The 18469-nt window shown below is 34.1% G+C and overlaps 2 protein-coding genes and 1 long non-coding RNA gene across 4 annotated transcripts in view; 1 reads left to right on the forward strand and 2 right to left on the reverse strand.

Moving 5' to 3' along the window:
- The first annotated feature begins 373 nt into the window (after positions 1-373).
- On the forward strand, positions 374-1222 carry LOC123313979. Its single transcript, XM_044899090.1, has one exon. It carries the CDS (start codon positions 374-376, stop codon positions 1220-1222), a length of 849 nt encoding a protein of 282 aa, XP_044755025.1.
- Positions 1223-8397: 7175 nt separating this feature from the next.
- LOC123314408 lies at positions 8398-8863 on the reverse strand. The gene is made up of 2 exons (XR_006537812.1): positions 8757-8863; positions 8398-8507 (listed from the first exon to the last, which is right to left on the reverse strand). It is a non-coding gene; the product is annotated as an uncharacterized LOC123314408 (long non-coding RNA).
- Positions 8864-16115: 7252 nt separating this feature from the next.
- The window catches only part of LOC123314406 (N-acetyl-D-glucosamine kinase), a 103976-nt gene continuing 101622 nt past the window's right edge, over positions 16116-18469 (reverse strand). For both annotated transcript variants that reach the window (XM_044899694.1, XM_044899693.1), the window contains exon 4: positions 16116-16872. In XM_044899694.1, coding sequence (XP_044755629.1) covers positions 16295-16872 — 578 coding nt within the window. In that variant the 3' untranslated portion in view covers positions 16116-16294. The remainder of the gene's footprint in view (positions 16873-18469) is intronic.

The following is an 18469-nucleotide window of genomic DNA, read 5'->3' on the forward strand; positions in this document are numbered from 1 at the left end:
TATATATATAATACGCAGGGGAGCGGGAGCTCTCGGGGAGTGACGACCCCGCGTACCTGAGTCACCCAATGTGATGGGCTAGCAACCCTCACATTGTATAAAAGAAAAAGCTTTCAACGGAAAGGAAAATGCCTCGGATACCGCCTCCGGAGTGTGGACTGCTCCAGGAGGACGACCGGCTCAGTCCATAGCGGAAGAAGGCGAAGCGAGTGGCGCCTCTACGCGAACTGGAACCACAAGGCCTAGCACCTCGAATAGGATGAACACGCGAGGACGAAGCTTGGAGTCCTCCGAATCTTCGGATCTGAGGGCTCCCGCTCGACCACGCACACGGGGTAGGCAGCGCTGGACGAGAGAACTAAATATAAGTCTAATGAGCGCCTACTTCACCGTGACAGAAGGAGAGACCAACACAAGAAAGTATGCAAACAAGCTGACAGAAAAGTGGGCTGAGATGTACCCAGATATGCCATTTACTGGCAAACACCTAATAGCTCAGATCAGAAACATAAAGAACAGAAAACTGCTATCACCAGATGAAATAACGAGCATGAAAACCGAGGCACTATTACGATCATCATCGTCCCGACTGAGAAATATCAGGAGGAGCATCCTCGAAATGACAAGCCACCCAAGATGTGAACTGAATGTAGATACGGAGAGAGAGACACCTCTAGAGCTCGAAACAGTCCCCAATGAGTCTATTCGTGAGATAAAGGCCGTATACGATGAGATCAGTATGAAATGGAGTGGCATACCTATAGAGAATAGACCGAGAATATCCCGAATAATAGTAGACGCAGAAGCAAAAAATACAATGAAGGCCATCAACTTAACTCTGGAAAGCGAGATTACAGAGTCGGAGGAGTTTAACCAGGTGTGTCACAAACTCTATTGCGCAGCAATGACAGCGAATATGATCCTACTGAAGAAAACGAAAGAAAAGATTAACATAAGGCGACCTCAGAAACCACCATGGGAGGAAAGATTAGAAAAGAAGATCACAGCGTTAAGGCAAGAAATAGGAATCATACAACATACATTGAACAGCCAAAAGATAAGTAGGAAAGTACAGAAAAAGCTAAGACTGTATACACGACGCATCCGACTGAAAGAAACGGACTCGCAATACAAGATGAAGCTTCGAATACACTCAGAAGAGCTCAAACAAAAGATTGCAGCAAAAGGACGCTCAGATATAAACAAAATAACCTGTTTATGAACAACCAAAAGCGCTTCTTCAGAGAACTTAATAATGAAGCGCCTGAACAGGGATTCACCCCACCAACGGAAGAGTTAATGAACAGCTACTGGTCATCGATATGGTCACAAACAAAACACCACAACAAAAGTGCACCATGGATTCGCGCTGAAAAGGAGAACCATAGGAATCAGCCCGCCATGCCAGCAGTGACAGTTACTGAGGAGGACATCAGTGAGAAGAATGAGGAACTGGGCCTCACCCGGAATCGATGGTCTCCATAATTACTGGTGGAAATCATAGATTAACTAGATGGAACATAAGCTATTTTCCAGACTGTTCATTTTTCCAATAATTCCCACTCCATGCAACCACCAATGACATGAATTTTCGCTTGTATTCCCCTCCTGATCGCTTCAAAATTTCTAAGACGGCGTGTGTATTTGTAATTGTCAAAATATTATTTCAATCATTCACGTCGTAATATTTTGGAAAATATGCAACGATGTGCCGTAAAAAAGTGTGTTTGAAATAAAAAAGCATTTATACATGGAAGAGGAAAGCGATTCACTTATTCCGGTAAGTTTTTGATATTTTATTCTTGTTTGAGTACACGACTTTATGAAATCAGGGGAGGGAGTTAGGGGACGCCAGGGTCGAATTCTGTTTGAATACGATCTAATGATTTGTGCTTACATTGAAATGTTGAGTTTGTACATTAAAATAATTGATTTAAATTTTAGTTTTCCAAGAAATAAAACCAGACGACCAGACCAGACTGGGTCATGAAAACAATTTACACTTCTCTTGTAATTTACACTCCAGACTTCAGTATAATGAGAGAAATCGACTTTTACTGTTAATTTGAAAAAGATGCCATCCCGAGTGAGGTAAGAAAGGTACATTACCACTTTTTTAACTCGCTTTCTTGTCTGAATATCACTTTGTTTGGAATTTTGCAAGTGATTTCTGACAACTTCTAGTTTTGAGGTGAACTTGAAATTTGGTAGATTCTCTTTCTCCTATAATAAATCATGCTTATTTATATAAACATCCTTCCTGGTTTCAAGACGAACAGTAGAACGAGATTTTAATTGCTTTAACAATTCTTTAATTATAGCCAATACTGTGCCTGTCATCAGTACTGGAGTTTTTGAAGAAAATGGAAGGAAAATGGGATCAAAATCATCAAACATGAATGCCAGTTCAGGATTTGCAGAAATGAAAGTGTCTTGTGGTTCAAGAATAAAACAAGTAAGATACATACCCACCCAGGGTGGTACAAAAAATTCTCTAAACTACTATGGTTAATAGAACTCGTCTTAGGAATGAAAATCCATAAAAATGATTAAAGGTCATGTTTTGAGGCACACGGCGTTGAACCTTTTTTGATAATAAAAAAAGTTTTCTTCATTTGTAACATGTATTTCAATGGCAATGTAAAAATTATGCTACTACTATAATTATGAACAAAATATTATGACCATTCAAATGGAGCTCGGATATTCCCATTACTTTTATGAGTTATTAAATGTCCGTTATCAGGATATTTCGAAATGAAATTTCAGTTGAAACATTTTTGCAGGAATGAACACGCGGAGAACAGAAATTGAAAAACAGCTGATTGAAGTCGAAACCGATTTAAGACGACGAGTGTGTCGTCAGTACTTCAAGAAATAATTTGCTACCCTACAAGCCGTTGTCTATTCATTGGGAGGAAAAATTGAAGATGAAAGCTTGAAAAGCCGAGGCGAATACCTTATGAAAAATTTCTTTGAAGACAGCTGCATGCATAAAAAACATAAATATGGCAATGACCTCAAGCAAGTTGCTTTAAAGTAACATTATTATTCAGTTAAAGCTTACAGTCTCGTTAAAATTGCTCTTAATTATGATGCACTTCAACACCCAGAAGCACTTTTGAGGTTGTATGAAAATTTGAAGGGGGAAGCAGATTGTTGAAGTATTTGAGTTGCTAAAAATGAAAGTTTAAAACACTGCTTATTAGTTGATATGCAATATAACTTAATTGAATTTATAACTGCCCGTAAAAGAAAAAAAATGATGCTTTATCACGAATTTAGGGATTCTTTCATGGCTAACTCTATGCAAAAAGAAATCATTTCTTTTTGATTTCACAATCATTGGTAGATGTTTATAGTATAACATTACTTTTTCATTCCGCCTAATCTGTTCAAAAGACTTGAGAATTTCTTCAATGAACAAACTCTTTCAGATTCTCATTATACAAATTCCATAAAATTCAGCTGCTTCCACTTCTATTGATCTGAGAATTAACCATTTTGAAGGGAATTAATTTGATGAAAGTAATTTTTAGTTTTTAGTATATACTTATACTAAACATATACTTATCATATACTGTATGTAGGTTAAGGTCATATTGACCATTAGTGTATGGTAACATTGTATTCAAAATAAATTCTTTTTCACACAAGGTGTTTTGGTATTACTAGTTCTATATCCCTTTGAATAGTTGTCATAAAAAAATACTCGAAATCTTTGCATTAAAACATACTTATTTTCCATTCGATATAAAATTATTGCCGACTATCTGAAATATTCAGTGCAAATAGTTCTGAATCAGCCCCTGTCCAGTTCCCCCACCCAAAGAATCCAAATTCATATTTATGGCAGTATTTTGTGAATGCGTTTTGGTCGAAATGCTCTATCTCCTGTTTTATTAATCTATGGTGGAAATCAATACCCTCCACACACAAGCCAATGGCCAGGCTTCTAGAAAAGGCACTGGACGATCCTACGATCATCCCAGATTACTTCACAAAAGGAGTAACTTATATGCTGCCAAAAAAGGGAGATTTGACCCTACCTGAGAATTATAGGCCAATAACATGTTTATCGTCAGCTTATAAAATCATCACCTCAACGTTAGCCCACAAAATCAGTTCTCACTTAAAGAATAACAGCATCATGGCGTGGGAGCAGAATGGGTGCAAGATCAAAAGTCGGGGCAGTAAGGAACTCCTGGTAATAGACAACGCAATTACCAAGCAGGTAAGCAGGTAAAGAAAGAACAAAAACTTAGCTGTGGCATGGATAGATTATCAGAAGGCCTACGACTCGGTGCTCCACTCATGGCTGCTGGAGGTTTTAGAAATTTATGGCGTGGAACGACGAGTAATCGAAATTCTCAGAACTACGATGGTCACATGGCGAACAACGATTAAGGTGAATGGAAAATCAACCGGAAGAGAAATTAAAATAAAGAGAGGCATTTTTCAGGGTGACAGTTTGAGTCCTTCCTGGTTCTGCTTGTCCCTCAACGCCCTGAGTAACATCCTCAATCGCTCCAACTATGGGTATTCGTTCACGGATAGGGAAAAAATCACCCACCTCTTCTACATGGATGATTTAAAATTATATGCAAGAGGAAGACCACAACTGGAGGGGCTTCTAGAGATAGTTAGACAGTTCAGCATGGATATCGGGATGAGCCTAGGACTGGATTAGTGTGCAGCAATTGTAATCAAGAGAGGAAAGATAGTTGAGGAAGAAGATCTCAGAATGAGAGACGGAGCGGAAATCACAAATCTCAGTACAGAAGAAAGGTACAAATATCTGGGCATACAACAAACAATTGAAACAAAACAACAAGAGAACAAAGAACTGGTTAAAAAAGAGTTGGAAAGGAGAACGCAAATCATACTTAGAACCCAGTTGTCTGCTAAGAACAAGATCATGGCTATCAACATATGGGCAATACCATCATTCCTTTATACAGCTGGGGTGCTCTCCTGGTCCAGTACAGACCTGCAGTCCATGGACAGGAAAATCAGGACAACAATGACCCAATTTGGCATTCTGCATCCTAACTCTGCTATCGAGCGGCTGTATTTACCTCGAAGAGAGGGAGGCAGAGGCCTGAGCTGCATAGAGAAAACCTGCCGGAAAGAACAAGCCGAAATGAAGATCTGTTTTGAAAAAACACACTTACCCGTTCACCAATGGGTAACACAACAGATAAATGCCTTTTTCACTCCAAATAACATCAATGAAAATGAATCTGGCGGCGATATGATGGATGATCTGAGACAAAGATGGCAATCCAAACAACTGCATGGAAGGTTTTACGCGAGCTTGCACAAGGAGGGCATAGATAAAGAGGCATCCAATAATTATCTCACTCAAGGATACCTGTTCCCTCAGACGGAAGGAACAGTATTTGCCATTCAGGACCAGGTAGTTCCTACAAGAAATTACACCTTCCATATAATGAAAAAACAAGTGGATAGCACGAAATGTCGACTATGCGATAATGCAGAAGAAACGGTTCAGCACTTATCAGCGGCATGCTCTGTGATGGCAGGCACCAGGTAGCTATCTCGTCATGACAATATGGGGAAGGTTGTCCACCAACTGCTTTGCCTCAATAAACAGCTTCTGCAACACTTCACCCAGCACCACCTGTATACTCCACAACCAATCCTGGAGAACGAGCACACAAAAGTTTATTGGGACTTTACAATAAGAACTGACATAGGAGTCGAACACAACCGGCCTGATATGGTGTTTTGGGACAAAAATGGAAAAACAGCCACCATTATAGATTTTGCGGTTCCCCAGGACTATAATATGACGAAGGTATATGGAGAAAAGATCAATAAATACGAGGCACTAGCTCAGCAGATCAAGAGCATGTGGAATCTAAAAAAAGTCAGGACAGTACCTGATCTTGTGCTGAAGAAAACTGTCTCGCACCTAGAGGAACTACAACTACCTCCCAACACTGTAACTTGGATGCAGAAAGCCGTAATATTGGGCACCGTCAACATAATAAGACGAGTAGTCTCACTATACTAGTCGGAATATCTTCTCTTGATGGTTAAATCCGGGAAGATCAACCCCACAATTACGTGTGAAATTTAAAAAAAAAAAATATATATATATGTATATAATATATATAAGATTTTTTTACTGAAATCAGAGTCTACTTTCAAGTATTTTGAGTAGGTATAAGGTAAGGGTTATTGACTCAATTAAGGAGAATATTGGTGTTTTTTCTCTTTATTCTTCGCCGAGCTTTCGCATTTGTTTAATGCTTCTTCAGGGCTTCTAAAAAGTATAATCATGTTTAATATCAATCTTACATATTTGTTTCTCTTAAATTTTCACTTACCGAATGTGAGGTTTATTTGTAAACTTTCATCAAAGCTTCAACATTCGTCATTTTGATTTTAAAAACATTATAAATCTAGTCACAAGGAAAAAAATAATTTAAAGTACAATAAAAACACACAAAAGAGTTTGTTTTGATTCATTTCAGTTTTTGTTAATAAGGTTATGTTACTTTTTGTTGTTTTGTGGTCCGCTGTTCACCACTGAATATTGTTTCCATTGCAGTCTCCTGTTTTCTGGTTCCTTATTCATCTAGAGGGCCATCATAAAATTCTTCATGCATAGACATTTTCAATAAATAACTGTATATATGGCTCAATTTATTAGTATCCATTTTCTTGTTTATTACATTTTCGTTTTTATGTATCTGTATCATTTCATGTATTATTCTTTTATGATAATTTTTCTCTGATTTCAATATTTTTACGTTTTCAAAGTCTATACAATGGTCTAAATTATGTGCATGTGTTGCCAGTGCACATCTTTCATGTTGTTTTTTTATGTCCGATTTGTGCAATGCCATCCTACTCTTGACCCATTGGGATGTTTGTCCAATATATTTTTTATTGCATGTTCCACACTCCACTTGGTATACGACATTACTCTTTACGGGTATAGGGATGGGGTCCTTTATTTTACTATAAAGATTTCCAACAGTTTTGGTATTATAAACTGCAATTTTTACATTTTCATGTTTAAATACATTCTTTAACTTGTTCGTGAGGCCATAAATATTTGGGTACGATGTTAAATGAGGTCCATCAGATATAATATTCTCTCTTGCTCCTGTATCTATGTTCGATGTTTCTTGTGTTGCATATAAAAGTTTATTTACCATTCCGGCTGGATATCCATTTTGTCTGAGAAGTTCCGATAATTTTCTCTCACATTCTTGTTTGAATGATTCATGGCATATTTTATTAATTCTGTCTTTCATTTGTTTCATGATATTTATTTTGTGTATATATATTTATGTTGTGTCCAGATTTGAAGTGAATGATTTTGTTAGAGTGTGTTTCTTTTTTATGCCACTTTAATTTAACTTTGTTGTTTTGTCTTACGACTTTTGTTTCCAAGAATGGTAATGATTGTTCATAATCCTCTTCTTCTAGGGTGAATTGAAGATTTTTGCTATAAGTGTTGAAACATTTCAGTGTGGTTTCTATATGTAAAAATGGAACTATCATGAAGATATCGTCGACAAATTTCTTCAAAATCTCTACTTTATATGGCAACTTGACTATGATTGAATCTATTGAATGGTCCATGACGTATTGTGCTAGTATTGGTGATAACTTCGAGCCCATTGCACACCCAAAAACCTGTAGATAGAATTTTCCCCGGAACATACAATAATTATTTTCCAGTATAAAAGTGGTTATTTCCATAAACAGTTCCATATCCATACTTGTGTGATCTTTTATGTCATCCCATTTTAGTCTTAATAGTGCTATTATTTCATCCTTGTCTAAATTGAGGTTTACTACATCCAGAGATATTAGTCTGGGGTCGTCCGGTATGTCATAACCGTTAATTTCATGAGCAAACTGAAACGTGTCCTTAACATAGTACCTATTGTCATTATTGTATGCCGCCTTCAAGATATCAGCTATAAATTTTGCTAGAGAACTTGTTGGGCTATTTATGCTAGATATGATGGGTCTCAATGGGTAGTCTGTTTTATGTACCTTCGGGTTACTATATATTCTTGGTGCTACAGAGTTGTACGTTCTCATCTCACGAGCTTTACGAGGTTATATAATTTTCCTGTTGCATTTTTGTTATATATTTATTACATTTGTTTTGTATTGTTTGAGTGATATATATATATATATATATATATATATATATATATATATATATATATATATATATATATATATATATATATATATATATATATATATATATATATATATATATATATATATATATATATATATATATATATATATATATATATATATATATATATATATATATATATATATATATATATATTGTTATGGTTCAAAGTATTACGTTCAATATAAAATTCCAAATCACATTTGAAAAGGATACATTATGATATATTACTTATATATTCAAGTTGAAGTACATATTTTTATACTGATATTCAAAATTCATATCCAATATCTATTGAGGCCAATAACTGAAAATGAAAAATTTAGATTATAAAAATTTGTGAATAGTGTCTATGAATAGATAAGTTGAAAATCAGGAAATCAAGAGTGTAGGAAAGTGAGGGGATGGAAACCGGGGAAACAAGAAAAAAAAGAAGGGAGATATGAAGATCGAGAGTAGAAAGAAGCATTGCAGAAATTGTGAAAAGGACAAATCGTTTGAATAATTGGAAATTGAAGCCGAAAAACTCAGTTGAAGTAGAAACAGAAGGTATTACCATATCAAGACGATAATATTTATATATTTGGAAGTATACTACTGGCTGTTGAATTACTTTCATAAAAGTAACATTCATTGTGATCCTGAGCAACCAATTCAACGGTGAAAGGACCTAGAAATAATAGCTGAAAGCATCATATCCAGACAACAAGAAGCCAAGGAGCATTTTGGTGTGAAATAAACTTTAAAGATAAACATAACCTACATTTTGAATTTGTGGATATTGGACCATAGATTAGTCAGTAACATAGATGTAAGTGTAGTTTTCCTTTTCATATAGAATTAGATTTAATTAATTATAGGAATTTAATTAGAATATTTCGAGAATTTTGAATTGAGATTATTTTTTTAATGGCATTAAATGTTATATTAATATATATAAATTTTTCATTTTTCTTGAATCCTCAATAGTGATAGAGTCTACCGGGAATTTCAAAATTTAATTTTATCATTTATTCGATTCTAAAATTCATTCTCATCTCTAACGAAAAAACAAATAAAAGGAATCATAACAAATTTGGCGCCCAACGTGGGGCAGAAAATTTTCATTTCTTATAATATTAAGAGTTATTGAAAGGCATTTATCAAATTTCTTGATTCATTATATTTTTTTTATATATATATTATATATTCCAAGTAAGATACAAATGGCAAACCGCAAAATGGAATTAAGAAATAAAAGAAATGAAGAAAATGAAATACTTGATGAGGAAGAAATAATCAGAGATCAAGGTACAGGAGAGAGTCAAATGGATAAAATTGTGAAGTTATTAGAAAATATGAACACAAGATTTGAAGAACAGAATAAAAAATTTGATGATATAATATCAGACTTAAGGAATACAATGAAAAATGAGAAAGATGAAATCATTACAAAAATAAAAGATAATGAAAATAAAATAAATGAAATAAATCATGAGGTAGAAACAAAAATGGATATTGCAATAGATAAAATAAATAAATATGAACAAAATATCACAGTGGAGGTAGAGGAACAACTCAAAATGTACCAACAACAACAAGAAGAAAAAATTCGATACATACAAGTAAAACAAGAAGAGAAGAATAACATTTAATGGAAGAGATTTATAAAAATAGAATAAATCCATTTCCAAGTGTTTTGATGAACAATGAAAATATACAAAAATTTGACGGAAACATGAAACATTTGCATCCAAAAATTTTCATAAATGATATAAAAAGTAAATTGAAAGCAGTACATGATTGGGAAGTACAAAAGAATATTATTAAAACATATTTGACATCCAGTGCATCATTATGGTTTGCAAGCCGAGAAGAAGAAATACAAAATTTGCAGCAATTTGAAATTAGATTCTTAGATTACTTCTGGGGATTTGTGCAACAAAATAATGTTAGACAGGAACTAATATGGGGAAATTTGAAATTTTAATTACCAAAGGAGTAGCAATTTGAATGATTATTCTTTAAAATTGTTTAATATGGCCAAGCATTTAGATCCAATGATGCAACAAGAAGAAATAATAAAATGTATAAGCCGACATTTTGGACCAGAAATTTCTTTATATTTGAATGCGATAGAAAATGACATAAAACAAAGAAATAGACCATATGGGAATTATAATAATAATAATAATGAAAATGGAAGGGATAGAAATTACAGGAACCATATGAATATTGACAATGGCAGAGAGAGAGATAATAGAAATAATCGAAATTTTGATAATAGAAACTATAATAATAATAGAAACTATAATAATAATAGAAATTATAATAATAATAGACAGTATAATGATAAATTCAGAAGAGGGGATTTTGAAAGAAATGGTGGAGAACGAACAGAAGGAAACAGAAACAGGAATTATGACGAAGAAAATGCAGGAAGATCAGACACAAGAAGATTTCAGAATATGAGTTGTCTAAGAATGGAAGAACAGGAGTCTCAAGAAATAATACCATCCATTATGAACATCCATCAGACTTTGTTGATCTAGAAGAAAATATTAATACACGAGAAGATTTCAAATTGATTATATTACGAGGAAAATTCAAAGACCAAAATGTTTCCATTTTAATAGACACTGGTTCGGAAGTATCATTAATTAATGAAAATTTGGTGAATAATTTGAAATTAGAAAATGAAGTAATCAAAATTCCAAAAATAAATTTAATGAGTGCTAATGGAAAATAATTAATGGAGGTGAACAATTCAATTATAGCAGATTTATATTTGAAGGAAGATATTGTGGTACAATTTCTTGTGGTGAAGGGGATTGAATACGATATGGTAATAGGATGTGATGAATTAGAAAAACACAAGATAATCATTGATTATAAAAACAGAATAATTCAACTGAATTCATCAGTAATTCATTTTGAACATGAAAATGGATTGATAAAAGGAGAAGAAAATAAACAATTGAATATTATATCAGAAGAGGCAATGAAGGAACCATCATGTCCTGAGAGAATTAAAAATGAAATAAAAGAATTATTACAATAGTATAAGGGTATCATGATGAGTGGGAATGGAAAAGCAAAAAGTTATGTTCATAAATTGGAAGTAAAAGGAATTGAAAATTTCAAATCAAAGAATTATCCAATACCATATCGATACAGAAAAGAAGTAGCAGAGGAAATTAATAAGATGCTGGAGAATGGAATTATAGAAAAAAGTAGAACAAGATACATCAATCCAATAGTAGTAGTGAAGAAGAATAATGGAGATTTACGTTTATGTTTAGATGCAAGAAATATTAACAAGTATACAGTACCACAATACGAAGCACCAATGAATATTGAAGCAATTTTTGGAAGAATTACAAAACCCAAAATTTTCTCTAAAATAGATTTGAAGCATAGTTTTTGGTTAATTCCATTAGCAGAAAATTGTAGAGATTACACAGGATTTTCCATTGATGGAGTTATTTATAGATTTAAAGTAGTGCCATTTGGTTTACAGAGTGCATGTTCAGCATTAGTTCGAGCACTACATCAGATTTTTGACAAATATGAAGATTTTATCTTACATTATGTGGACGATATATTGGTTTTCTCAGATGATGAAGTGGACCATTTGAAACATATTGAAATTGTATTGAAGGAATTAGAAGAGGCAGGATTAAAAATTAATTTGGAAAAATGTAAATTTTATCAAGAGCAAATCACATATTTAGGATATAAAGTAGATCAAGAGGGACTGGAAATGGACGATGACAAGATAAAAGCAATTCAAGAATATAAGACACCCAAGAATTTGAAAACGTTAAGGGGATTTTTAGGAATGATTAATTATTTCAAAAGATTGATTCCAGATTTAAGTCAGAAGGAAATCAAGTTGATAGAACTTTTAAGGAAGGTGTAAAATGGAAATGGAATGATGAACGAAACATGGCATTTGAAGAATTAAAAAAAACATTAACTCAACAATTGAAAGTATTTCATCCAAATTATGACTATCCTTTCATATTAAAAACGAATGCATCAAAAGAAAAATTTGCAGGTGTGTTATTTCAAAAATATCAAGATAAGGAGGTCCCAATATGTTTTATTTCAAGAATCACAAAACCATATGAGAAAAATTATAGTGTATCCGAATTAGAATTAGCAAGTATCATATTTTGTATAAGAAAATTGAGGTTTTATTTACTGGGTGATAAATTCTATATAGAAACAGATCATTCAGCACTCACAAACATATTGAAGAATAGATTTGGAAATAGCAGAATACATAGATGGGCTCTTTTACTACAAGAGTATGATTTTGAAATTCGACATATACCAGGAAAATCAAATGTGATTTCAGATATATTATCAAGAGAAGGAAACCAGAAAAAGGTTAATCAAAAATATATAGGGATTAATGTAATGAAAGATGCAGATGGAATTTTTTCTTCAGATATGATTATTGAGTCACAGCAACAATTAGAAGATAAAGAAAAACAAAAATGCCAATTGAAAAATGAAATATATTTAAAGAAAGAACAAAATAAAGAATTGTATGTTATTACAGAAGATTTATGCAGAAGAATTTTAAAATATCTACATGAGGAATATGGACATATTGGATCAAGGAAGTTATGGTTGTTATTCAGAGAAAATTACATCACAAAGCATGACCAAAGATTAGCAAAGGAAATAACATCTACATGTAGAATATGTCAATTAAGCAAGAATAAAAATAGAACAAATATTAATCAAACAAAAACAATAACAGCAAATAAGCCATTAGATTTAGTAGCAATTGATTTTCTGAGTGATCTGATACCAAGCAAAAGTGGAAATAGACATATTTTAGTGATTTTGGATATTTTTTCAAAGTACGTTAAATTGTATCCATGTAAAAAAACAAATTGTGAAGAAATAAAAAGAAAATTCAGACAATATATGGACGAGTTGGGAGCAGTTAAGGCTTGTATACTTGATAATGCCACATATTTCAGAAATGAAAGATTTGAAAGGTTTTGCAGTGAAAATGAAATACAATTAAGATTTACAAGTATTCGACATCCAGCAGAGAGATATATACGAGAAGTAATAAAATTTTTGAGAATTATAAATCCTGATGACCACACAGAATGGGAAAATAATTTACATAAAGTGGAGAAATTCATGAATTGTGTGCCGAATACGAATACTGAAGAATGCCCAATAGTATTGATGAAAAATGAATTACCTGAAAGAAAATGGGAATTTGAAAACAACAGACAATATCAAGAGATTGTGAATGAAGTCAATAGAAGAATGGAAATGAATGCAGCTAAATTTTTGAAGAAAATGAAAAAAAGAAATAAAAAGAAAACAAAATTCAAAAAAGGAGATTTAGTAATAGTTAAAACATTGAGAGTATCTAACAGAAGAGAAGATAGATGTGCTAAATTCTTATTTCCATTTGATGGACCATATAGAGTTGAAAAAGAACATCCTGTGAACAGTTATCTATTTAAAGATTTGAATACTGGTGCAATTAAAGGAATATATAATATAGAAAGCATTTTTGATTATAAAAGGATATGAATCAGGAAGGTTCATAAAATTAGTTTCTATTTGCATAATTTTAATTTATTCAAATATCAACGAATTTTAGGGGAATTGTTATGGTTCAAAGTATTACGTTCAATATAAAATTCCAAATCACATTTGAAAAGGATACATTATGATATATTACTTATATATTCAAGTTGAAGTACATATTTTTATACTGATATTCAAAATTCATATCCAATATCTATTGAGGCCAATAACTGAAAATGAAAAATTTAGATTATAAAAATTTGTGAATAGTGTCTATGAATAGATAAGTTGAAAATCAGGAAATCAAGAGTGTAGGAAAGTGAGGGGATAGAAACCGGGGAAACAAGAAAAAAAAGAAGGGAGATATGAAGATCGGGTAATTATGGAGAACATGCCACCATCAAGAAATACGGATGAAAAATTCAGTACTTACTAATTTTGGGGCGTAGATTGCGAATCCGAAGTCGAAATCCCGTGCAAATGCCTCGAAACCAAAAACAATAAAGTGTAAATTATCATGATCTACCATAGCATTGCTCAGAGGTATACCACACAGGACTTCGCTTAAGTCACGGGCATGCGTGTCAATACTACGGTTCAGATAAAATAAAAGCAAAACTAAAAACAATAAACTGTAAAACCTGTTACACCAGAAAACAAAAATAAGCGAACCTCCCTGGTCTTCGCAATGACATTAAAACCATTCAAAGAAGCTAATATCTCAAGGCTATCAAGTTCTGAGCATATCAATTCAACTTAAATCGTATAAAACAGTATTAGCTTTTGTAGTGCAATGATAGATACAAACATTAAACAGTTAACATTTTCACAGTTTTGTTAGATACACTGTCACATTGAAAATTTCAATCGATAGGCCATCAAATACGAATCCACCTGAAGCAAAATAACATCATGGCATGGGAGCAAAATGGGTGCAAAGAAAAAGGACGTGGGAGTAAGGAACTCCTGGTGATCGACAATATGCTTACCAGACAGGCAAAAAAGATACTGAAGAACATATCGATGGTCTGGATCGATTTCCAGAAGGCATATGATTCGGTGCCACACTCCTGGCTGGTTGAGATCTTGGAGATATACAAGGTGAACAGACTGGTAATAAATCTAGTCAAAAGCCTAGTGTCAACATGGCGCACAACATTGTCTGTTAAAACACGAACTACCACCTATAGTACGGAAGAACTAAAAATTAGGAACGGCATATTCCAGGGCGATGGTTTGCACCCCCTCAGCAACATGCTAAATAGTTCACCGTACGGTTACACAATCAACGATCAAACCAAAATAACCCATCTTTTCTATATGGATGATCTGAAGCTGTTTGATAGAGGGAGGAAACAACTGGAAGGAGAACTCGAACTCGTGTGAGGTTTCAGCGCAGATATTGGGATGTCATTTGGCCTAGAAAAGGGCGCCACGGTGGAAGTGAAGAGGGGAAAGCTGGTGGAAAGAGAAAACATAAAGATGGCGAATGGAAGAGAAATGGCAAACTTGGGGACAGAGAACACATACAAATATCTAGGGATACAGACGTACGAAATAGAACAAAAAGAAAACAAAAATGCTGCAGAAACAGAACTCATCGCACGAGTCAAGAAAATAATCAGCTCACAACTGTCAGCAAAAATTAAAATCACAGCCATACACCTGGGCCATACCAACTTTTTCTTATTCGACTGGGATCCTTGATTGGTCCAAAACATATCTGGAAAGACTGGACAGAAGAATACGAACAACATTGTTTTTCAGTTTTTCAGGGAGAACAACTTACCTGTACATCAGTGGATATCGGCCCAGTACATTGAAATAAACAACGAACAGGACGCAGAAGAAGACCCATCTGAAAAATTGAGACAGAGCTGGAAAACAAAAGCCTTACACGGAAAATTCTACACAAGTTTACACCAACCAGATCTTCTTCTTCTTCCTCCTTATTCTAAAGACCATGTATTGTGTGTTTGTATAATTTTTAAGATTATTGTAGTTCATGTTGTACCATTTCAGAGCCCTGATGAAGACTTTCGAATAAAGTTGAAACAAGTTGGCATGTTTTCCAAATAATGGTTTTGTGATCAAATCGTGGACCTAGAAATCTGTATAAAATCATCTTATTCATATTCATAGGTCACATCATTATTCATCGTGAAATTATTATTGATTTTAAAAAGAGGATATCCTCTTTTTAGTATGGGAGTGCTATTTGGAGGCACATATTTTTGGAGGCGTCCTAGGAAAAAAATTATTCGTGATTCGTCTTAACATAGTTTATTCATAAATGAGAAAGAGTCATGGAGTGACGGGAAGGGACAACCAGTATATTTTTTTAATTTTTGAATGAATGAATCCATCAAACTCAACAATTTATTAATATAATATCAAGTACATAAAAATATATCTCAAGTTTATGATACTGATGTAACTGATGTACAATATTGAATGTGAGGTCTGAATTACAATTTGTTTATTGTAGTGATGTATCATTTTCCAGCCCACTGAACCGATTGACCAATGATACAAATGTTTTTTCTAGCTACGTATACATTTACATGAACTGCGATTTCTTTCGTAACGAAATAGTATTTCGTAATTTTCCTCATAATTTCTGGAAACATCTATCTTCAATTTATCACAAGCCATATATGCGGCACCAAGACCACCAGGTGATATTACCCTAATTAGCAACAATTTGTCGATGTCAGTATTGTTTTCGATATGCCTTACAAATCCTTCCTTGAGAAAACACCAACTAAGCCAAACAGAACCCACGCAAGCTACTTGTAGGCCTTCCACTCTGTCTGTCAATTCTGGCGAAGCCTTCGGATATACAGCTGAAATAGATTTGGCAATATATCGTCCAGCTTCTTGAAATATATGGATGGCGAGCGGGTCACCTAAACCAGCCAACTTCGATACTTCTTTGCAGAAACCTGCTATCTTTGCTTTGCAGAAGGGACCGTAAAAAATATTCAGGAGGTCTGGTTGGTTAACTATATCGAAGTATTCTTGAACTTTCTTCCATATAGCATCTATCGGATGTGGAGGAGTTTCAAGATTGTCGATTGCATCGAAGCACGTTTTGATGGATCTGTGTGCGATATCCCAGGCTGAAATTATGAAAACTATTAGAATCAGATCTAATACACTGATCAACGACAGTCATCCGATTTCAAAATATAAATCATTTAAATTTTCATTGTATATAAGTATCATTAAATGGACATCCATTGATCATAATTTCATGGAAGAATGATATTCTGCCTGCTGATAACTGAATTATCGATTCCAAACAAATCGATGTTCATCCGTCAAGCATTCAATCACCGATCAAGCCGGACATAAGTGTAATAGTATTTTTATTTTTACTCTTCGATTGGACACAATGAAATAATTGGCGGAGATGTATCAGCAATGTCACTTCGTATACAAAAAATATAGGGAATGTCATGAGAAAAAAGAGGACTGTAGAAATGCAATCGCCCAGTGCGTGAATAATTTCATTATAGGCGATAAATTATAGAATACTAGGTACGCTTTGTCACTAGAGAAATGCGTAGGTCACTTGTAAATTTTTTAAGCAAATCAAATATTGAGCAGTCCAGTTGAATATGATCTTATAAGGAGGAGAAGTGTCACTTTTCATGGCGAGCTCAAGTGTAACTGCCGAACTGCGTTCGGCGGGTAATTGAAAGCCAGCTACTTCTACTCCGGATGAAATATGTTTTTTATTTTCATTTACCTCTGAGGCTGGACTTTACTTTACGGACATTGATCGATTTTGTTCGTAATTTTTTATACATGCAGTTTTCATGGACGAGGAGTAACTTCTTGTGAGTCTCGTAAGATCTTCAGGTGGTTGAGGGTAAACTGAAAAATTTGGTACCGAACGAGGAGATTTATAAACAAATACAGGGTGTTTTTTGAGATGAGGGGTTCACAAGCATTTTCAATTGTTGTTGTCTTAGTTCGTCCGCACTATCCAGTTCACCGTCACTGTACAGTAATTTTTAATCCCAAGGAAAAAAATCACAGGGGTTAAGATCCGGTGAGGGTGCAGGCCTAGAAAGGGATCCACCACATCCTATCCACCTATTCGGTAACACATTATTTAAATAATTTCGAACGTTTTGTCGAAAGTGAGGTGGTGCTCCATCCAGTAACAACCACATTCTCTGTCGAAAATTGAGAGGAACATCTTCTTGTAATCCTGGCAAATTGTTCTGGAGAAAATGGAGAAAATCTTCACCTAACATTCGTGGTGGTGAAAAAAATGGCCCAATAAGCATTCCACACAGGAGTGCGATCCAGACATTCAAGGAAAACCTTTGCTGAAAATCTGTTCTTCTGATAGCGTGTGGATTTTCTGTAGACCATACATGGGTATTGTAGAAATTGTTTTCTCCATTTCTTGAGACAGTGGCTTCTTCAATAAACAGAAGATATGTTGTTAAATATTAGTGATTCAAAAGCCACAGGCAGAATTCTTTTCTTCGAAGATGGTTTTCTGGTTGGGGTGCTTGAACTTTCTGGAAATGGTAGGGGTACAATTAGTCTTGTCTTAGTGTCATTCAATTTCTACTGTGGCACATTCCGACGACCCTGACTATGGATCTAGTACTTGTTGTCGATTGTTCCTCAACTATGTCCAGAATCTGCTCCTCGATTTCTGCCATTTGCGCTGTTACAGGCCCGCTAACATTTGCT

This window comes from Coccinella septempunctata, chromosome 5 (genome assembly GCF_907165205.1).
Source record: "Coccinella septempunctata chromosome 5, icCocSept1.1, whole genome shotgun sequence".
Taxonomy (NCBI): domain Eukaryota; kingdom Metazoa; phylum Arthropoda; class Insecta; order Coleoptera; family Coccinellidae; genus Coccinella; species Coccinella septempunctata.

Excerpts from the sequence above, each read along its gene's own strand:
- LOC123313979 (XM_044899090.1), top strand. The coding sequence starts at position 374 with ATGAGCGCCTACTTCACCGTGACAGAAGGAGAGACCAACACAAGAAAG.